This window comes from Zalophus californianus, chromosome 14 (assembly GCF_009762305.2).
Source record: "Zalophus californianus isolate mZalCal1 chromosome 14, mZalCal1.pri.v2, whole genome shotgun sequence".
Lineage (NCBI taxonomy): Eukaryota > Metazoa > Chordata > Mammalia > Carnivora > Otariidae > Zalophus > Zalophus californianus.
The window spans coordinates 29,149,357-29,171,061 of NC_045608.1; the positions used below are offsets into that span (position 1 = coordinate 29,149,357).

Sequence of the window (21,705 nt, forward strand, 5' to 3'; positions counted from 1 at the left end):
GTCTTGCTTTTAAGATTGGTTAAGTGGCTCTGAAGCTATGCCCAGTCTAAGGCCAATGATTCCCTACTCCTCAGGCAAGATCCTTCTGTCTTCCCTTGCCTTTGCTCCTTGGATCTTGAGGTTTTCCAGGCTGACTTCTAGGAACAGGCACTATTCCCAGCCCTGCGTGAGCACTGTCTCCTCTAATCTTTCTGGATGGTTCTTTCCTGGCCTCGGGTGGTTTCCTCACGCACATGCACCGATCAGCTGCCTGGGGCTCTGTGCGGCTCTCTCCTCTCTGGTCCTCTGTCCCGGGAGCTCTGGTCTCCTCAGTCTCCCCAAAATCCCAGCCCTTCTCCTCAGCCAGGGAGTCCGGTGGACTCTGCCTGGGTCTCCTCCCCATGCAGTGTCCTGGAGACTCTCTCCAGTCTTGGGGTTCGCCTAGTTTATTTCTTGTCTCAGAGATCTGTGTCCTTTGTTTTTTGATGTCCAGTGTCTTGAAACGCATTGTTTCATGTTATTTTCTTTTGGTGGTTTTAGGTAGGAGAGTAAAGCTGGTCCCTGGTGATTGGCCAAATATGGAATTCTTGTTTACTGTTCAGTGCTTGATTTGTAGGAGTTTTTTATGCATTCTGGATCGGAGTCCCTTGTTGGATAAATGTATTGCCTCCTCATTTTCTTTTTTCTTTTTTTTTTTAATTTTATTTATTTATTTGACAGAGATAGTGAGAGAAGGAACACAAGCAGGGGGAGTGGGAGAGGGAGAAGCAGGCCTCCCGCGGAGCAGGGAGTCTGATGCGGGGCTCGATCCCAGGACCCTGGGACCATGACCTGAGCCGAAGGCAGACGCTTAACGACTGAGCCACCCAGGCGCCCCGCCTCCTCATTTTCTTAATGACATTTTCTGGTGAGCAGAATATTTTCTTTTAGTGAAGTGAAGTTTATTCTTTTATAGTTTATTCTGTTTGTGTCTTTGCCTACCCTAAAGCCATAAAGATGTTTTCCTCTTTTTGCTTCTAGAAGCCTTTTGATTTGGGGTTTTGTTTTTAGGTCTATGATTTATCTTACATTTTTGTACTTGGTGTGAGGTAGGGGTTGAAATTCATAATCTCAAGTTCTCCTAGCCTTATTTATTGAATAGATAACTCTTTTGCCTATTGCATTCCTATGGCAACGTGGTTGAAAATCAGTTGAACACACGTGTGTGGATCTATTTTGGACTCCTTTGTGTGCCATTGATCTGTTTGTCTGTCTTGATGCCAACATCACACTGTATCGATTGCTGCAGCTTTTTTAGCAATTTTTTTTTAAAAGATTTTATTTATTTATTTGACAGAGAGAGAGAGACAGTGAGAGAGGGAACACAAGCAGGGGGAGTGAGAGAGGGAGAAGCAGGCTCCCGCGGAGCAGGGAGCCTGATGTGGGGCTCGATCCCAGGACCCTGGGATCATGACATGAGCCAAAGGCAGCCACTTAACGACTGAGCCACCCAGGCGCCCCTTTTTTAGGAAGTTTTGAAATCAAGTGGTGTTAAGTCCTCCAGCTTTGTTCTATTTCAGGACTCCTTTGGCCATCCTGGCTCTTTTGTGTGTGCATATAAATTTTAAAGTCAGCTTGTTAATTTCTATAAAATAGAAAAACTTCCTGGGATTTGGATTTGGATTGTGTTGACTCTTCTGGCCATTTGGAGAGAACTGTTGTCTTAACGGTATTGACTCTTCGGTTGAGGAACAGGGCATCTCTGTCTCTCTTTTAGTTACAGATTCTTGACTTCTCCCAGCACTGCTCTGTGGTTTTCAGTCTTTAGGTGTTACACATTTTTCCTTAAATGTTTTCCTTTGTTTTATTTATGCTACTGTAAATGGTATCTTTAAATTTTCATTTTTCTGATTCTTGTCTTTATTTAGTTAGTTCTAGTAGATTTTTTTTTTTTTAGTAATTTTTGTATTGAACATCAGGCTCAAACTCAGGACCCTGAGATCAAGAGTCCCATGCTCTTCTGATTGAGCCAGCCAGGTGCCCCCAGCAGATTTTTTTTTTTTTTTCCTATAGATTCCTTTTGGATTTTCTTCACCTGTAATCCTCTCGTCTACGAATACAGTTTACTTCTTCTTTTCTGATTTTTCCATCTTTTCTTTCTTTTACTGTTACAGTTTATTATTACTATAAAAGTGATATTTTAATGATTTAGCTGCTTTTACCCCAGTCTTCAACTGAAATGATCTTCTAATCTAGGAAGACACTTTGCTATGACTTAAAGGGCCTCACCGACCCAGTGGTGAGGCCCCATGGAGGGCTAACCATGACCTGGGCCTATGGGGTATAAATAAAGCAAACAGGTGGGCCTGGATGTGCTCCGAACTCCTAGTGAAGCACCCAGCCTGAGGGCCTATGTGTCTTGCTGGGGGAGGACAGCCAACGGCCCTGCACCTGATCCAGGATGTGGGATTGGGGCCTGGTGCCGTTGCTCGGATGGAGCTGGTACTGTGCTCCCAGCCCAGTGTTGATCCGAGCATCAGGATGCATTCCACGCATGCCAGGTCCCACCGTAAGCTTTCAGGGGCTCTGTGGGCATCAGATATCATCCTGGGAGCACGATCTCTCTCACATGCCCTGTGGACTTTAGGGCTGCGTTGCCCTGAGTAGTTCAAGCCCCTATTCCTTAGCCAGGGCTGCCGGGCTGAGCATGTATCTCCCTAGGACACAGGGCCAGGGCAGTAGGTGCTACTGGTGGTGACACTGTCATCTGTCACAGGGCTTGACATGGAGGAAGGCAAGGAAGGAGGCACGTGGCTGGGAATCAGCACACGGGGGAAGCTGGCCGCACTCACCAACTACCTGCAGCCACGGCAGGACCCGGATGCCCGGGGCCGAGGTACCATGGGGCTGTGGTGGAGGATGCGGGGCAGGGGGGCGGGCTTTCCTGGGCACATGTGGACACAGGAGGAGGAAGAAAGGGAAGTGGGGTGTTTCCGGCTCTGAGGCCCACTGGCTGGCATCACTGTGGGAATCCCCCCTCCGCCTGGCCCAGACAGCACCTACCTGCACAGACATGGTTTGCCCCTCTCAGGGAACACTCTCCACATTTGTGCCCCAGACCAAAGTGTCACTTCTGGCTATTGTCGTTGTCCCCCACCTGTCAGATGTTTGCAGAGCAGTACCCCGTGGGAAGACAGCTCTATGGACACACATTGTCCCCACTGAAGATTTTTTTCTCCTCATGCTGTACTTCCATTTAGGGTGTAATGCAGAAAAAAAAAAATTAAAACCCAACAAAAACAGAGTTCTTGATGTAGACCTCCTTAGATGCCAGGGGAATGAGGTACGGCTCCCCAGGACGAGGGACTCAGCCCTGCTGCCTCGGCCATGTGTGTCTGTCCCCTACCCACAGGTGAACTTGTGACCCATTTTCTGACTACAGACATGGACAGCTTGTCCTACTTGAAGAAGGTCTCTGCGGAGGGCCACCTGTACAACGGCTTTAACCTCATAGCAGCCGACCTGAGGTGGGTCTGCTGGGAGGGAGATGGCAGCCCATCGGGCACTGCCACAAAGCTGAGTTGTGGGCTTGACGGGAAGTGGGGTTCCCACCCTGCCACTCAGCTTGGGGTACTGCAGCAGCCTCTGCAGGGACATAGCTCCTGGTGGGCATGGTGAGGGTCCCCAGGGCCGGCCGACTGTTGCGGAGGCGTAGGGATTGGAGCCCGGGCTTCCTGAAGCAGCGTCAGGGTTGCTGGCTCCTACGTGCGAGCTATAATAAGACTGCAGCGGGCATCTCCAGTCACGGGGGGCACCCCTTGCCCACGCCGGCCCCTTGCCCCTGAGCTCTCCTCCACGTGTCCGTTGGCTCAGGAGTGCCCTGTTGTGGAGCTGCACCTCACCTGCCCTGTTCTGTGGTGCGCAGAGGTGCCCCAGGCTGGAGAAGGAAGGCCCAAGCACCGCTGACTGGGGTCCAGAGCAGCTGGTGGTGGTCAGGTGCTGCTGAGCTCTGGGGCCTCACAGTGGCTTCTTCAAGGGGAGGTGTGTCTGAGCATGTGGCCTGGCTCATCTCAGGTTCTGCAAGGGGCTCAGTGGAAAGCTCCCAGGGCCTGTCTGGAGTTGTCAAGGGGCAACAAAGCTGTCCCAGCTGCCCACGGGCCTCATCACCAGAGGATGTGGAGGCTCTGCTGCGCAGTCATCTGGGGGGAGTCTTCCCCTATCTGGAATCGGGCAGATAGGCAAGGAGCAGAGGCAGGAGGAAGGGTCCCCGAGAGGCCTGGAGCCTCGGGTGCCTGTGCTGGCTGTGAGTCAGGAGGCAGGTTGCTGGAACCCGGCAGGGGCCTGCGGCCGTTGGGGTGTTGCCAGGCCCAGTGAGGCACTCAGAGGTGCAGCAGTAGCTGGCAGTTGCCCACATGGCTGTGTTGGGGTGGATGCTGAGCCCTTCATGTGCAGCACCTGGCACATCCTCACAGCCACCCCGTGTGCACCTGCTGCGGCCGAGCTCCGACGTGGCGAAGACCCCTGCTGGTGTGCGGTGGGGCTGGGGTCCCCTGGTGCTGCTTTGGGCTGTTGGCTGGGGTCCAGGTGGCCCTGGAGACCGTAGCCCCATCCCACCGAGTGGGCACCAGGTTGGGGAGGAGCACCGCGCTCATGGCTGTGACAGCTTGCAGCATCTGTGTTTCTACCTGAGGTGCTGGCTGGCCACTGTTGGGTTGTGGCCTGGCTTCTCCGAGTGTGTTATCTCTGTGGCTCCCATGTCTGGACCCTGGCCACGGCCCTGCAGGAGCTCAGGCGCCAGCTGCACTGCTGTGGGCCTCCATAGGGCTGTCTCTAGGCCAGGGCCTATTGCTCAGCAGTGTTTGCTGAGTGCTGGCTGAGGAGCGGGCACTGCCCATGGTCCGCTTCCTCCGTGGGACGCTGAGCCATGAGGTGAAGTGATTGTTGGTGTTTGGTGCAGAATAGCGGGAGTCCTGTGGTACCCTTGTCCCCCGGGGGTGGGGTGGTGACCCCAGAGCCTGTGCCCAGGACTGTTGATCAGATGCCAGTGGACAGTGGCTGGCGCTGCGTGCTGGGTGCCAGGCATCCACCCGGCCCTTTCTCCAAGTGTGCAGACAGATGTGGTGACAGATGAGTAGACACTATTGACAGTCTTGGTGCATAAGGCAGATCACGGCAGGTGGGGGAGTGGTAATGCCACAGCCATGAAGGGTGGCCGATGTGGAGAGGCTCTGGCTGGGTGTCCTCACCTCCGATGCCCCAGGGCCCATGTGCATTCCTCAGAGCAGGCCGCACGGAGTGGCTGGTGGATTCAGGCATTGGTGGGAACAGCCCGACAGGGCGGGTGGGGTGTCCTGTGCTCCCTCCCGGAGGACTTGCACTTTACAGATGTGGGCTGGGGACTGCAGGGGTTTTGTGAATTTGTCCTTCAGTGAAGTGAGCATCCATCGTCCTTTCCTCCAGCCCTCCCCTTGTGCACCCCCACTGCCAGTGCCCCAGAGGTCAGTGGATGTCGTCAGCTTTCACCAGGGGAGGTGGTCAGTACCCCGTGGTTGGCCCATGACCAGACACCTGGCCTGAGCCTACTTCCTTCCACAAGGAGCCCCAGGCCCACTGTGCCTTGAGTGTCCACTGCATGTGGCCCACTCGGCCCCACTGCACGGATCGACACATTGATATGGAGGCTGCAGTGGCCATGGGAGGAGGTGGGGACTGGCATAGGTACTTGCTGCCTTGGACCTCTCCTCCGCACCATAGGCAGCTACTCCAGGGAGACTTCCATGCCCAGGCAGGGATCCTTTTGCTTGTCGTTCTCTCTACGTCTGACCCGGTCTGGGAGACCAGTAGTCCAGCAGGACTCAGTGCTCAGCGGCCATGTCAAAGTGGCTGGGTGACGAGAGCCCCAGCTCTGAGTGGACACATGCATGGGCAGGCGGCTCCTGCAGGTGGGCTTGGGCCCCTCTGTGCCTGAACAGCTCTCCTGGCTCCTGGGGCCACAGGGTCAGAGCTTGCCGCCCTAGACACTGCTCTCAAGGCCAGGTGGTGGCCAGGGCAACTGAGTGGGTTATGCCCAAGGACCAGGTGTGGAGGGCTGAGGCCAGAGGGTGGAGGGAGTCGTCAGTCAGAGGAACCCCAGTGGCAGGTGCCAGAAGGAAGTCAGGGTCAAGAAGAGGGGAGCCTCATCTCTATCATGGCTGGTCCCTGACCAAGCATGGCGGGAGTGGGTGTCCAATCCACAGGTCTTCATGCTTTCTAGCTTTGTGCCTATAAACACAATTTCTAAAGTCATTAGCCAGATATCTTGAGAAATGAGCCAGGGGCTGTGGGGAGGAACACAAGCAGAATGTGAAGCCCTCTGGGGCCAGGGTGGGCACAGCCAGAGGGACTCCCTGGCAGCCCCACCCGGCTCTTTCTTTGCAATGGTTCATCCTGGAGGTTCAGGTCCCTGTGTGGCGTTCCCTGCACCTGCGGCAAGGTGGCCCAAGGCCAGGAAGAGTCCTTCCTAGTTTGCAGAGCAGGCAATTTCAAGGAAGATTTACTATGGTGTTTATGAGTGGGAACATTTTCAGCTCTGAGCATTTTGAACTATTTTTAAATGCACACTCAGCACATAAAAGTAGGCAAATGTGATCTTTGGTGCTTTGTTTGGAAGCCTCTGTTACCCTGGGGTATTCCACTGTGTCTGGAGGTGTCCAGAGATGGGCTGTGGGGGTGGGGATTGGTGTCTGTGGGCGCAGTGCAGTTATTAACGTACATAGCATGCAAGTACCTGTGCCACGGGGGCATGTGGTGAGGCAGGAGGGTCTTTTAGATGCTGCCCCTCGCAGCCTGCTCCCAGGCCAGGGGTCTCTGTGGTGAGCCAGGAGTCAGGAACCAGGGGTCTCAAAGATCCTACATGGGAGGCTGGGGCCCTGACCAGCTCCTGTCCTGGTTGCAGCGAGCCATTGTCCCTGTCCTAGACTGTGGAGATTGCCAGACAGTGAGAGATTTGGACGCCCCATAGCTCCCATCTGACTCTCTCTCTCCTCCTTTCCACAGCACAGAGAAGGGGGATGTCATTTGCTACTATGGAAACCGGGGGGAGCCTGAGCCAGTTGTCCTGGCACCAGGTTAGTCTACTCTGGTGGGTGGTGACAAGGTGGGGGCTGCTTCTGTGGGGACACTTCTGTACTTTTCAGAGACTGGGTCCCTGTCACATTCCTCTCCTGGGATTATGCTCCTTGGCCATTTGTGTGGCTTATGCCCCCATAGTGGCCCATGGCCTACACTTGGTCCACATGTCAGGTTGCCCACAGCCAGGGCCACCTTCCCCTAGCACTGAGCCCGTGACCGCCCAGAAAGAATTGAAAAAGGACAATCTGCAAATTACAAATCTACCCCCACTTCTGTGCATTGGCCCAGAGGCCTTTGTGGAAGCATCTGGAAACTACCCCTGTGATGCTCTCTCTCATTTCTCAGTACTTGAGATCCTGTGACTGGAGATGCTTGTTTTCTGCTAAAGGGAGGAAGGAAGGGACAGAGAGAGAGAGAGGGAAGGTCGAAGGGAGGGAGCGAGGTCATTTCAAATACATTGTGTTGTTTCCCTGAGCTTGACCCTGCCTGACCGTGTCACTTTTAAAAATAACAGTTTTATTGAGATGTAGTTCACATATCATACAATGTACTCACTTAAACTGTACCATTCGGTAGATTTTAGTCTATCCGCAAAGGTGTGCAACTATCACTGCTATGGAACCCCATGACATTTTCATCACCCCGAAAAGAAACCCCTGTCTCCATTAGCGGTCACCGCCGCCCCCCTTGACCCCTCAGCCCCAGACAACTACTAACCTACTTTCTGTCTCTGTGGATTTGCCTACTCTGTACATTTTGTACAAGTGTAATCATCCAATATGTGGCCTTTGGGACTGGCTTCTTTCTTAGCATCATGTTTCCAAGGTCCATCCACGTTGTAGCATGAATTAGGGCTTCACTCCTTTTTACGGCTGAATAATAGTCCATTGTCCAGATATTCTACATTTTGTTTTTCCATTCAATTGGTTGATGGACCCTTGGGTTGTTTTCAGCTTCCAGCTATTGTGGATCATGCTGCTGTGAACATATGTTATAAGTTTTTGTGGGGACCTGTGTTTTTCTCTCTTTTATGTGTATACCTAGGAGTGGAAGTGCTGGATGGTAAGATAACTGTTTAACCCCTTTGGGGAACTGCCAAACTTTCCCAAAGCAGCTGCACCATTTACATTCCTACCAGCAGCATCTGAGGTTCCAATTTTCCCACATCCTCATCAGCAGTTACTATTGTCTTTTATTTATTTATTTATTTGATTTATTTATCTGATAGAGAGAGAGAGTGAGAGCAGGAACACAAGCAGGCGGAGTGGGAGAGGGAGAAGCAGGCTTCCAGCCGAGCAGGGAGCCTGATGCGGGGCTTGATCCCAGGACCCTGGGATCATGACCTGAGCTGAAGGCAGTCACTTAACCAACTGAGCCACCCAGGCGCCTTTTTTTTTTTTAAAGATTTTTATTTATTTATTTGACAGAGAGAGAGAGAGACAGACACAGAGAGAGCACAAGCGGGGAGCAGCAGAGGGAGAGGGAGAAGCGGGCTCTCTGCTGAGCAGGGAGCCCGATGTGGGACTCGATCCTAGGACCCTGGGATCATGACCTGAGCCGAAGGCAGATGCCTAACGACTGAGCCACCCAGGAGCCCCTATTATTGTCTTTTTTGAAAAGATTTTTAAAATTAAAAAAAAATTCTCTATACCCCATGTGGGGCTCAGACTCAAAACCCTGAGATCAAGAGTCTCACGCTCCCCTGACGGAGACAGCCAGGCGTCCCTGTCTTTTTGATTACAGCCATCCTAGCGGATGTGAAGTAGTATCTCATGGTGATTTTGATTTGTGTTTCTCTGATGGCAAATGATGTTGAGCATCTTTTCATGTGCTTAGGGGTCATTTATATGTCTTCCTTGAAGAAATGTCTGTTCAGATCCTTTGCCCATTTTTAAATTGGGTTGTTTGTTATTTTTGAGTTATAGTTTTTTTTCTCTTTTTAAAGATTTTATTTTTTTATTTTATTTATTTTTAAGATTTTATTTATTTGAGAGAGAGAGCATGAGCGGGGGAAAGGGGTAGAGGTAGAAGAGGACCCCCACTGAGCAGGGAGCTGGATGCAGGACTCTATCCTAGGACCCTGGGATCATGACCTGAGCTGAAGGCAGACACCCAGGCACCCCTAAGATTTTATTTTTAAGTAATCTCTGTGCCCAGCGTGGGGCTGGAACTACAACCCTAAGATCAAGAGTCACATGCTCTTCCCCCTGAGCCAGCCAGGTGCCCCATGTTATGGTTCTTTATATATTCTAGCTACCAGTCTTGTATCAGATGTATGATTTGCAAAAATTGTCTCCCCTTCTGTGGGTTTTCTTTTCACTTTCTTGTTGATGTCTTTTGAAGCACATCATTTCAAGTTTTGGTGAAGTCCCGTTTATTTCTTCTGTTGCTTGTGCTTTTGGTGTCATGTTTAAGAAATCATTGCCTAATCTAAGGTTGGTAGCTTTTCTCCTATGCGTTCTTCTTCTTTTTTTTTTAAATTTATTTATCTATCTGATGGAGACAGAGACAGCAAGAGCAGGAACACAAGCAGGGGGAGTGGGAGAGGGAGAAGCAGGCTTCCTGCCGAGCAGGGAGCCCAATGTGGGACTCGATCCCAGGACTCTGGGATCATGACCTGAGCTGAAGGCAGCCGCTCAACGACTGAGCCACCCAGACGCCTTTTTTTTTTCCTAGGCGTTCTTCTGAGGCTTATAGTTTTAGCCTTTATGTTTAGAGCTATGGGACATTTTGAATTGATTCTTTTGTATGGTGTGAGGTAGGGATTCCACTTCCTTATTTGCATGTGGCTACCCAGGTGCCCAGCACCACTATGGAGTAGTCTTCCCTGCTTCTCTTGATGGATAAAGCACAGTGATACCCCACCCTGGTGGCCCAGCAGAGCCAAGGCTGTCTTCCTTGGAAGTGGCTGCAATCACCTCAGACTCAGTCAAGATCCTCACCCTGTGAGGAGCTGCAGCAGGCGGTGCTGGCTTCCTGTCTTCGGTGCGTCTTTCGAGGTGCATGACTCCAAGGTCACCTGCCACTGCTTCCTGAGGCTTCCTGAGAGTGGGTCCCCTCCACTTCAAGGCCAGGCCTCTCCTTTTTTTGACATGAGAAACTCTTTTCTTTTTTGTCACCCATTCTTTTAACTCACTGACAACTTGTTCTGAGAAGGTTGTGCTGAGACCCTATCATTCCCCAGTCCAGGGTCCTGGCCAGTATAGAGTGGAGGTGGGCCTTGCCTACTCTCACTGAGTTGAGGCCATTCTGATGTTGGCAGACTCCCTAACCACTGATACCCAGCAGGTACCCCTCTGGCCTCAGGTTGCTCTTCTCCCACCCTTGACCTTCTCAGGCAGATCCACCCCTTGCAGCTTCTTCCTAGCTTAGAGACAGGACTGAGATGGGGAGGTGGTTCCTTCTTGAGGTTCGCGGGTGGGCATTTATTCTGAATTCCCACAGTGGGGCCTCTGCACTGGCTGGGCTGTCCCCTTCCCTGCAGGGACCTATGGACTAAGCAATGCGCTGCTGGAGACGCCCTGGAGGAAGCTGTGCTTTGGGAAGCAGCTCTTCCTGGAGGCTGTGGAGCGGAGCCAGGCGCTCCCGAAGGATGTCCTCATTGCCCAGCTCCTGCATGTGCTCAACAATGATGAGGCGTGAGTGGGTGGATCCTACCATGGCGAGCAGTGTGTCCCCCTTCTTCTCTAGCCCTGGGATGTAGAGGCAGGCAGGCTGTGTTGCCCTAGGAGGCTTGTGGAAGTGACTGGGGCCAGCTCCTCAGCCAGGGGGAGCCTGATGGACATACTGTCCTTTGCTCTTCTCCTAACTGCTCCCCTCCTGGGCCAGTGCACTTTGAAGCTCAATGCTCTCAGAGGCTTGATGTGGGCCTGTGTGGGGCAGAGAGTAGCTGGAGGTTCCCCGTGTCTGCACACAACTAGTGGGAGATTCTAGAAAGCTCCAGGTGCTTAGCAAACCACAGAAGCGAGCAGCCAGCCTGGGACTATATCTAGGGGTTAACTGGCCTTCCCACATGCTGTCCTACCAGTGCTATGGCACAGACACACCTGTCCCAGGAATCTCCTTGGGGAAAGGAGCTCCTGACCCAACTTCCCTAAGGCACCTCAGTGGCTTCTGCACACAGTACCTGCCTCAGGGATGCCACCCCCTGGCGTGTCCTGGCCATCCCACCTGGGGGTCAGAGGTGCTGACCAAACTACCTTCTTCCCATGCCACAATGTGGCCCATACTCAGGCCAGGCCACTATCCTGCCCAGATGCCCTGGCAGCCCCTCAGAGGAGCCTCCCACTCCTGTCTCCTACAGCCCCTCCCTGCCCCTCGCTTACTCTCCATCTCCTGTTGGAACCATGAACCAGGGCACTTTCAGCTTCAGCATAGCCACCCCTCAGGGAAGCCCTGCTAGGGCTGGTCCAGCATCCCCTGCTCAGCTGTGAGTCATGTGGTCCTCAGTCACTGGCTGTCATCCCCTCTGGCCTGAAATGGGGTCCTGGCTGCTTTGACAGCTGTGGGCCTAGCACCAGCTTCAGTGGCTGGCAAGCTGCAGGGCTCAAGTGGGCTCCTGTCACATGGAGAGATGCCCATAGGGTACCTCTTGGGGTAGGCAGGGCGTGTATGTGGCCAGTGACCCCTCAGCCAGGCCCCTGCCCCACAGCACCCCTAACCACTGAGACATGACCAAGACAGGAAGGTAAGTTTGCTCTGAGAGATGACTTCTGTCATTCCTGGGGGTCCCTGCACAGCTCTGACCAGATTGACCCCCGGCATTTGCAGATTCAGCAGAGCCTTCCGCAGGGCTGAGCTCATGTCCCTGGGTCCCGGAAAACCTCCTGGGGGCCCTGGCAGGGGGAGCTGGCCTGGCACTCACTGTCTGGCAGCCTGGGCCCAGTGATGGAGTCCTAAATAAAAGACTGGACTGAGATTTGATGCCTTCAGCAAAGTGCACAGACAGAACAGCCCTTGTGGATTCCCCAAACTGCCTCATGAGGCTGGTAGGCTCCTTAGGCACTGCAGGCCTTGAGGATGGCAGGTGGGGCTATGGGTGGGTGGGTGGGGGTGGCAGTGACCCGGCCTCTGTCCTTCCAGGCAGCTGCCAGACCCGGCCATTGAGGACCAGGGCAGGGAGTACGTGCAGCCCTTCCTGAGCAAGTATGCGGCTGTGTGTGTGCGCTGTCCGGGCTACGGCACCAGGTACGAGGGGCTGCTGGGTGCATTCAGTGCTGTCCCACGAGGAACCCAGCCCTCCCTGAAGTCTGTGGACCCCAGAGCCTCTGCCCTGTCTAAAAGCAGCTGCCGTTTCAGCTTGGGGGTTGGGGGTGCTGTGGGGCCAGCAGACACCACAGCTGATGGTTTTGAACAACAAGCTCGCCGGCTCCCAGGGGTACTGCAGAAATGGTTCCTGGGCTGCTTCCTGCTCCCTCCACAGCCATGAGGGGGCTGGGATGGCTGTGGATGCACTCGGCTTGGCAGATCCCTGTGGACCCAGAGGTCCCACTGCCCAGCTCTTCCTCTCATTTTGCCCTGTGTCCTTGGGTCTGTTACATTCTCTGTGTGACCAGGGCAGGAATCAGGTCATGTCGGCCTGGGGACATCGCCCAAGAAAAGGGCAACTTCTGGCCTCAGCCACAAGGAGAGAATGCCTGGGAAGGAGAAGCTCTTGGCATGGGTGTCTGCTGTCCCAGCAAGTTCCTTCTCTGCCTCTCTCCCTCCTGGGCAGAGGAAGATTGGCTCTGTGTGTCTGGGAAGCCCAGCCCATCCCTGCGATCCTGTCTGGGGTAGCCTACCCACTGTACTTGGAGGTGGGTGGGTTGCTGGACCGGCCAGGATGCGCTAGGAGTGCTGTTGCTCACCTGGCCCACCTGGCCTGGAGGCAGACTGTGGCCTCGTGCAAAGCAACATCTGCCTGGATTTGGCTTGCACCAGGCTCCCGGGGCACCAGCCTTGTGGTTGGCTGGTGACCTGCAGTGGACTGTGATGGATAGGCTAAGCTCTTGGGGGCCCGTGGCCACTAAGGACTCAGGGATGGGATGCTTGGGTGGTGACAGGTGCTGAGTGATGCCACAGTGATACCGCATGTACTCTGGGTACATGGTGATATCACACGTAATCCTTGATTTTCGAGTTCAGGTTGGCCCGAGGATTCCATCCTCCAGGAGATGACAGCTTCAAGCCCTCTAGCTGGGGGATGGGATGGTAGGCAGGGCCATGGTGGTGTCACTGCCCAGCACTGATGCTCCAGGGCCCAAGGGTTGTATGCCTGAATGGTGGCCTTTCCATTCTTAGGCTTTTCCCTTGGCAGGTGGCGGGGCATCAATTCTCTCAGGCTTCTCCATCACAGACCTTTTTCTCAACTAAATTACATGCTCACGTGTCCTCATGTGCGTGAGGCAGAGTGCCAGGTCTGCTCCCTGGACAGGTGTGTGGCTGCTGGGTCCAAGCCCGACTGGGCCCCCCAGTCTTCGGCATGAGTGTGCCCACTCTGTGTGTCAGCCTGCACGGGGGCTGCCCTCTCTCAGGGGGAGACAGGTGCTAACAAAGTGAGGACTGGCCTTAGGGACGGCTGGCAGGAGGAGAGAAGGTGCACTGAGCATTTGGGATGGGTAGAAGGGGAGGAGGACAGGAGAAGGTTCCTGGTGATAGAGGCCCCATTTGGGGCTCTGCCAGGCAGGCAGGGGGCTGAGGGCAGAGGGCTGAAAATGGGCCCCCTGCTCTCTTTCAGAACCAACACGGTCATCCTCGTGGATGCAGACGGGCACGTGACCTTCACAGAGCGTAGCATGCTGGACAAGGACCCCTCCTGCTGGGAGACCAGCACCCACGAGTTCAAGCTGCAGAGCTAACCCCTCTCCCTGGGTGTGGCCATTGGGCTCCTGGAAGGCCCTGCCTCGAGGACCAGTGTGGATAGGAACCTTCCGTAGGCACATGCACTGCCTGTGACTTGGCCAAGCATCCCCCAGGACCAGGGCCCTCTGGTGTTTCTGTGACCTGTCTGTGTCCGCGTGTCCCGCTCAGGGTCTGCCCTTACGCCAGTAGGAGCGACAGAGTCCCGCAGCCAGGCCTGGGGCAGGCCTAGGTGTGCTGGGCCTGTGTGAAGGCACCTCGATCTGCCCCTGTCCAAGCACAGAGGCACACAGTCGAGGCACATGCCTCCATGCACACCTGCAGGTGCACGGGCACACGCACACCATGCACAGGCAACAGATAGGTGTACATATGCTCAAACGCACACAGAATCCCCGGCATCCACACGTATGCATGCTAGACAGGCAGAGATGTGCCGCTCACATCTGCAAGTGCTTCTGGCCAGTGGGTCTTTCCTTTGATCAAAACAACAGAGTGTAGACTTTTGTTTAAAAGTGGCTCCCTTTCTCCTGGGCATAGTCCACTTCTGGACAGCTAGACTTGCTTTTAGAGAGGAGAGGCCCCATTTGGAATGAGAAATGAGAACAACCCCAGAAAAACCCACTGTCATAACAGAAGCACAGGCTGGTTGGTGGTCCTTTATGCTCTGGGGGGTCTCCTGTGTGCATGGGGTGGTCCTGTGGGGGGAGGGGGGTGGTCCTGCATGATGCCCCAGGGGTTCTGTGTATGCTGGGGCACCTTGGTAGGCTCTCAGGCACCTACCTGCCCATTGGGGGTCATGGGTTTGGGCAGGCCCTCTCAGTGAGGGGACACAGGCAACCCTTACTATTTCCCTTCTCCTTGGGGAGTCAGACTTCATAGGAATCTGTACTTGAACGTGAGAACTTGATAATAAAATTCAGAGGCTGTGGTGAGTCAGTGCATTTCAGGTCCTTGTGTGATGGGGGACAACTGTGCAAGGGGTCAGTAGGGCTGCTCTCCTGGTCTGCAGGAACTCCCAAGGCACACTCACCAGAACAAGCCTCTCCCCACTTTCTTCTTTTGCTCATGGGTCTCTGAGCACCCTGATGGAAAGCCAAGGGTCCATCAGCCTGTCCATCTGTCTGTCCTTGGGCTGGGGTTCGAGAGAGAGCCCAAATGCATGGGACACAGTAGGTGCCAGTTACAGGGCCTCCTGAGCTGGGCTGAGGAGCCAGGGACTCATCGGGGTGTAGTGAGGAGCCCTTGGGGACCTCCCCATGGAGTGGTGTGGTCAGGCCTGCACTTGGGGTGGACTGTGGAGGCCAAGGGGTGGTAGGAATGGGTTTCAGGGCAAGGGGGCAAGTAGAGTCTGTCTTAATTGCAGGACCCTGGTTTGCGGCAGGCACTCAGGAGTTCCTGTCCCTAGCCCAGGCTGAGCATCAGGGGGTCCTGTTGTGTGTCCAGTGCTGAGACCCAGACTTCCATCTGCCTTTGCAGCTGACCCCCAACTTGGCCTTCTCAGAGCCAGTGAGAGCTTGGGGTGGGGTGTGGACCTGCACCCGGCCCCACTTGCCTTCTCAACCCTTCCCTCTTCTCACCCTGAGCACCTCTCTGGGGACTGATGCCCTCCTTGGCTCACTTTGAACTCAGAGGAAAAGTGCTTGAGCATGGTCAGGTTTGAATGGGGCCCCCAGTGGTGGCATAGCCCACACCCCTAGGCCCAGGGGCAAACACTTGTTGGCTGAGGCACACCGAGCCAGGCTCTCAGCCTAGGCACTGCCGATGCCCTTCATCTGCCTCAGTGCCCCACACCAGCACCCACCCTGGCCAGGCATGTCTGCCCTCATGGGGCACCACTGGGCTGGTGCAAAGCCATCTGGAGAGCTCTCCCTGATGTTTGTCTCTACCCCAGGGACAGAGCCTGCACAGGGATACCCCAGCCCTCAACCTGCCCTGGGCTTCCCAAGTGCCTGAGCCCCCTGAAGAAAGGGCAGCCAAGATGTAATTCTATTGTTATGGGTTGAGTTGTGTGCTTCCCGAAAGATCTATTGGAATCCTAGCCCCTGTACCTCGGAATATGACCTTATTAGGGTCTTTACAGAAGTAATCAAGATAAAATGCAGTCATTAGGGTGGGCCCTAATCAGGTATGACTGATGTCCTTATAAAAAAGGGAAAATTTGGACACGGGGACAGACATGCATGCAGGCAGAATGCCCTATAAAGACTGGAGCTATGCTGTCCCATGCCAAGAAACTACCAGAAGCTGAGAGAGAGACCTGGAATAGATCCTTCCCTGGTGCCTTTAGAGGGAGTGTGGCTCTGCCAACACTTTGAGCTCGGACTTCTGGCCTCCAGAACTGTGAGACAATAAATTTCTGTGGTTTAAGCCACTCATTTATGGTACTTTGTTATGGCAGCTCTAGCAAACTAAATCAATTGTGACCTTCATTTTACAGATGAGGAAATTGAAGCTTGGAGAGATACCATAATAGTGTCTCAGTACACAGGCAGGTAGGGAGGTAGAGCCATGGGGCCAGGAAGGAGAGGATGCATCTTGGGGTGTCCTCCCTTGTAGGCTCATGGTCTTCCCACATTGGTTTCACCTGCTGCCCTGCACACCCACCCCCCCCCATCACCATTTTTCTTGCCTCTGCCACTACCCTTGGTCGCGCTTTCTGCACAGCTTCTGCCCCAGGGCCTTGGCACTTGCTGTCCCTTCTGGTTGAAGAACTCTTCCCCCCCCCCCCCCCATATATCCAAACCACACTGTCCCTCACATCCTGCAGCTCTTTGGTAAAGTCTTGGGGAGGCATCCCATCTGAAGCTGCAATCTGCCCTGCCTTGGTCCCTGCTCTATTTTCTATAGCAGTTAGCACTGGGACATGCTATGTGTTTTGCTTGATTGTTTCTTGTGTGTCTCCCTATCAGAACAAGAGCTTCAGGAGGCAAGGCCATTACTCTCTTGTCCATCACTGTATTCTGATGCCCACGCCAGGTAGACCTTTGAACCAAAAATGACATTGCTGGCACTTCTCAAGCCCCCATTTATTTTGGTCTTGAAGTGAGACCCTTGTGTGGTTAGAAGGGACCCTAGCAAGCTGTGCTTTCCAGAAGTGCTTTTGACATGCCACACAGGAAGCCTGGACCTGACCTTGGCATGGCTTAGCTAGTCATCAGATGCACTGGATCCCTGAGTTCCCAACATGGGTCCTCTTTTCCCAACATGGGTCCTCTTTTCCCAGATGGAGGGGGAATTCACCTCCTTTTCAGATGCCCCTGATGAGCTGCTTCTGCTCTCTGGCTCTAAGACAGCCAGTTGAAGTGTGTTGGCATGCAGGCTGGAGGTATGGAGCTGACTGATAATGGAAGCTAAGTCTGAGTAAACAAGACCAGCCCAGGAATGCAGCCTGGCCTTGAGGCTTGTCATGGCAGGCCTGAGATCCTGGCCTTCTGCCTGCAGAGACACCCCCGCCACCGCCCCACCACTAACACCTGATCTTTTGGTCTCATCTGCCAGCACATAGCATCATCCAGGTCCTTTAGTAGAGACCTGGCTCATGGGTGAGCTGGGCTCAGGTGGAAACATAGGAGCCCAGAAGGAAAAGTTTCCTCAGTTTGGGCTAGAGCTCCGGCTTCTAGGCATCCACCTGAGGCTGGAGTCAGATGGGGGCTGTGGGGACGTCGTGTGGGAAGGCCATGTGGAAAGCCAGCTGTAGTGTGTTGGTCTGAGGTCTCGAGTCTGAGGCAACTCACCAAGCAATAAAGTGTGGAGAGTTTGCTAAGGCTGGATGGTGGCATGCCAAGGGTTCCCATGAGCTCTGACCACTGGGCCAAGGAGAGCAGTTGGCCCAGCCACAGGGAGGCTGGCCTCCCCTGGCTAAGTCCAGGAGCTAGAACTTCATGGGTCTTGGTCACATTTTTATTGTGACCAAGTGAAGTGTCTTTGTGCTGTGAAGTGTTTGGTGCTGACCACTGGGACAGCCAGGTAAACAGAAAGGGGCAGGAAAGGAGGGAAGGGCCTGGATAGGCCTCCAGCTTCCTCCCTCACCTGCAACACTCTTTTTCCCCACCTTTTTTAATCTTTTCATTTTGAAATGATTTCAACTTCCCAAAAACTTGAAACGATAGAACAAAACATTCCAGTGTCTTTCACCCAGTTCCCCCCAATGTTAACACCCTACCTCTAGCCATACTAAAATGATTACAACCAGGAAATTAGCGCTGATACATTATTACCAGCTAATTTACAAACCTAATTTGTGGGACCAGTTGTCCCACTTCTGTCCCTTTCCTGAGCCAGGTTTCAATACAGGGTCCAGATCCCACATCACATAGCTGTGTTTCCTGTAATTGAAGACAGCTCCTCAGTGTCTTTGACTTGAATGATCTTGACACTTGAAAAGCACCTGCCAGTTTTTTGGTAGAATGTTCCTCATTTGGGTTTGTCTGATCTTTCTTCATTCAGGTTTTGCCTTTTGGGTAGTGATGCATGTCCTTCTCAGGAGGCCTACAATATGTCCCTTTACTGGTGCTGACTTTTGTCTTCATTTTTATTAAGGTATCATTAATATACTATACAACGAATATCTTTAAAGTATAAATTTGGTAAGTGTGGATGTGTATACGTTTGTTGGTGACCTCGATCACTTGGTTACCTGGTTCTCTCAGGTTTTTCTCCACGGCGGTTACTATTTTAGGTTTGCGGTTAGTGTCTTGGGGAGAAACTTTGCATCTCTGTAAAGCAACAAAAAAATCGCCAATTCTCCTACTTTTTCTATTTTTAGCATCCGTGATTTTTGTCTGCAGCAGGTTTGTGCAGGCTGCCAAAAGGGAGATTTCCTACTTCCATCATTCCTTCTACATTTATTCACTGGAATTCTGGTCTAAGCTGTCCCTTCTCCATTTACTTATACCCTCCCTTTTCTGAGGTTCCTGAAATGGCATTAGCAAGTGGAAAAATGCCGGAAGTTCAGCATATTTGTCCTGTTTTCCTACTGATTATGCTTAATGCTTTTAATTGGAAACGTTTAATGATTGTGTGTATACGGTCTCGTCTGCACTACGTAGACCACAGAGGCGCCCTCTGCTCCCGGCGTCCCCTGCGCCGCCCGGCTCCCGGCGCTTCCCGCGTTCTCCCGCTCCCGGCATCCCCTGCGCTCCTCATTACCCGGCATTCCCTGCGCTTCCCGCGCTCTCCTGTTCCCGGCATCCCCTGCGCTGCCCGTTCCCGGCGCTCCGCGCGGCCGCCGCCCTCCGCGCGGCGAGCCCCGCCCCGGCGGCGACCGTTAGTGCGGCCGCGGCCTGAGCGCCTGGTCCCGCCCACGCGGCCGCGCTATTGGGCCGCGTGCCGTGGCCGCGAGCGCCACGCGCTGCCGATTGGCGGCCTCCGCAGCCCGCTCCGCGGTTCCCCCAATGCGGGGCGCCCGCGCGCAGGGATTGGCCGCGAGCCGCCAAGGCCCGCCCTCCGCTCGCCCCGCGCGGCAGGCGGGTCCGCCGACCGGAGAGAGCTTGGGAGGCCTTTCTAGATGGCGGCTAGGCCGTGAGGGTCTCCCTGCCTTGGTCGGGCTGCGGGCAGCTCGGGCAGGCCGCGGGCGCCGGAGGTAGGTGCGGGGCGCGAGGGGCGCCCCGCGGGCCGGCCGGGCGGGCGGGCGGGCGCTGCGGCCTGCGCGAGGGCGCGCCCTTCCCCTCCCTGCTTCCCGGGCCAAGGGCTGAGGGCCCGGGCGGCGGGGTGGGGCGGGGCGGGGCGGGAGGGCGCGAGGCGGGGCAGCCACGCGGAGTCCCGGCTTTTGTGAAGCATCATGGCCGCGGGCCTCGGAGAACGCGGGGCGGGGGTCCCGCCGTGGCGGGGGTGGGGTGGGGGCGGGCCCCAAGCCCAGGTGGCGCCAACGTCGGTCGCTCTCCGCCCGGGTAAACAGCCCGAGTGTAAAGAGACCCCTCGCCCTGTGGGCCCGAAGCCGTAGCGTCGCTTTCAGGCGGGAAAGGTATGAACACGGGTAGTGCTCGTCCAGGATCCTGTCGGGTGTAACAGTTTGGGAAATCTGAGAAGTCGCCTGAGTCTTTTTCTTCGCCAAATGCTCATGGATTGTCACTTAGATAAGCGGAGCGTGGTTTTGTTTAACGATGGTCGTGGTAGAAATAAATGGAAGGTGGCAACCTGTTGATAGTGGTACGTGGCAAGTATCATTCGATGGACTTGGGTTGCTCATGGTAGGAATTTGATTTGCTGTTCTGCATGCTTGCATGTACCTTGTTACCTGATGCACGGCAGTCCAGGCTAGGGCTGGTGATTGTGTGAGGCCAACCGGCAGGCGGAGACCCTCTGTTTCCTGGTCTAAGCCTGGACTCCCAGTCAGGCGCCTCGCGCACAGTGGCTCAAATCCTGCGGCAGGCTGTCACTCACCAGAGGGAGTGAATGGCTAGTCAGGAGTGCGCCTGTGAGTACAGGATGTGAGGCCTGTTGGAGGATGACAAAAGGAATGGATGAGGTCATACTGCTGCTGGGTTGGGCGGGAGGCTGCAGTGTGAGAGGCTTGACCGAAAGGCACCAGCCCCAGCACTGGACATAACAGCCAGCGCCTCGATGCCAGCTCAGCAACTGGACTTCAGTGAAGGGCGCTGTCCAAGCCTGTTGGTTTTACCCCATGTACCAGGGATCCAGGGGAGCCTGCTGCTGGCTTGCAGTCCACTTGGCAAGCAAGGTTTGCATCCGTGTGTTCACTCAGCTGCAGTAGCAGTGAAGCTGATGGTGGGAGAGTCACTCTTTGAGCCCTTTATGGCCAGGCACTCTGTAGGGCACTTCCTAGGGATTGTTTTGTAATCTGACCATGACCTTGGTAGTAGAAAACATGAATCTCACTGGATTGCCTGGTCTTGGTCCCTCTTAGTAGCTGCCCTTTCCCCTTTGGTGGTCTCATCCAGCTTCCTGGCTTTAATGCCCTCTTTCCTTGACAGCTCCCATCGCCTTCTCCAGCCCTGGCCTCCCTTCTGAGCTGCTGTCTCTTCCAAATCTTCATGTGTTACTTTGATGCCAAGTAGCCATGGCCAAACCTAAATCCTTATCTTCACCCACCCTACAACACTTCTCATGCTGCCTTCACCACCTCAATGCGTGGCAGCTCCGTTTATGCGTTTAGAGTCACCTGGATTCCTCTCTTAGGCTTCCATGCAACACTCAGGACCATTTCTTACCACCTCCAGCTTAACATGCTATTCTGAACTGCCTGGTGAGCCTCTTAATTCTTCTCTTTGCTCTCACCCTTGCTCCTCCCCCCACTCACCCATGATAGTTTTTCTGGACACAGAATGATTCTTTTAAACTGTAGGATAGTGTAAAACCAAGGAAATGAGGAGGGGAGCCAGCTTGCCTGGGTGGTAAAGCAGCTTCACTGCTTTCTAGCCGTGTGACCTTGAGCAAGTTGCTTAACCTTTCTGTCCTTAACCTCTCTCTTAGTGCTGTGTGAGAACTGGTGAGTGAAAATGCATAACACTCTTAGAGCAGGGCCTCGCTGAGGGTTGGTTGCCACTGCTGTCCTTGGATCATGCCACCTCAGTGCTTGGACCCTCCTGTCCAGTGGCCCATCTCTTCTTTTTTTTTTTTTTTAAGATTTTATTTATGTATTCGACAGAGAAATAGTGAGAGCAGGAACACAAGCAGGAGTGGGAGGGGGAGAAGCAGGCTCCCCGCAGAGCGGGGAGCCCGATGTGGGGCTCGATCCCAGGACCCTGGGACCACGACCCGAGCCGAAGGCAGACGCCTAACGACTGAGCCACCCAGGTGCCCAGTGGCCCATCTCTTAAGATAAGAGCCACAGTCCTC

General features: G+C 54.3%; 2 protein-coding genes across 9 annotated transcripts in view; both read left to right on the forward strand.

Moving 5' to 3' along the window:
* Positions 1-15,450, forward strand: part of TANGO2 (transport and golgi organization 2 homolog) — a 37,080-nt gene extending 21,630 nt beyond the window's left edge. For 5 of the 7 annotated variants that reach the window (XM_027577066.2, XM_027577067.2, XM_027577068.2 and 2 more), the window contains 6 exons: positions 2,735-2,854; positions 3,371-3,485; positions 6,994-7,064; positions 10,553-10,706; positions 12,151-12,255; positions 13,784-15,446. In XM_027577066.2, coding sequence (XP_027432867.1) covers positions 2,735-2,854; positions 3,371-3,485; positions 6,994-7,064; positions 10,553-10,706; positions 12,151-12,255; positions 13,784-13,904 — 686 coding nt within the window. In that variant the 3' untranslated portion in view covers positions 13,905-15,446. Of the gene's footprint in view, positions 1-2,734; positions 2,855-3,370; positions 3,486-6,993; positions 7,065-10,552; positions 10,707-12,150; positions 12,256-13,783 lie in introns of all 7 variants that reach the window. The other 2 variants (XM_027577062.2, XM_027577065.2) reach the window with 2 other exon arrangements.
* A 3,909-nt stretch (positions 15,451-19,359) lies between these two features.
* The window catches only part of DGCR8 (DGCR8 microprocessor complex subunit), a 35,028-nt gene continuing 32,682 nt past the window's right edge, over positions 19,360-21,705 (forward strand). For both annotated transcript variants that reach the window (XM_027577055.2, XM_027577057.2), the window contains exon 1: positions 19,360-19,489. The gene's annotated coding sequence lies outside the window, so the exon portion shown is untranslated. The remainder of the gene's footprint in view (positions 19,490-21,705) is intronic.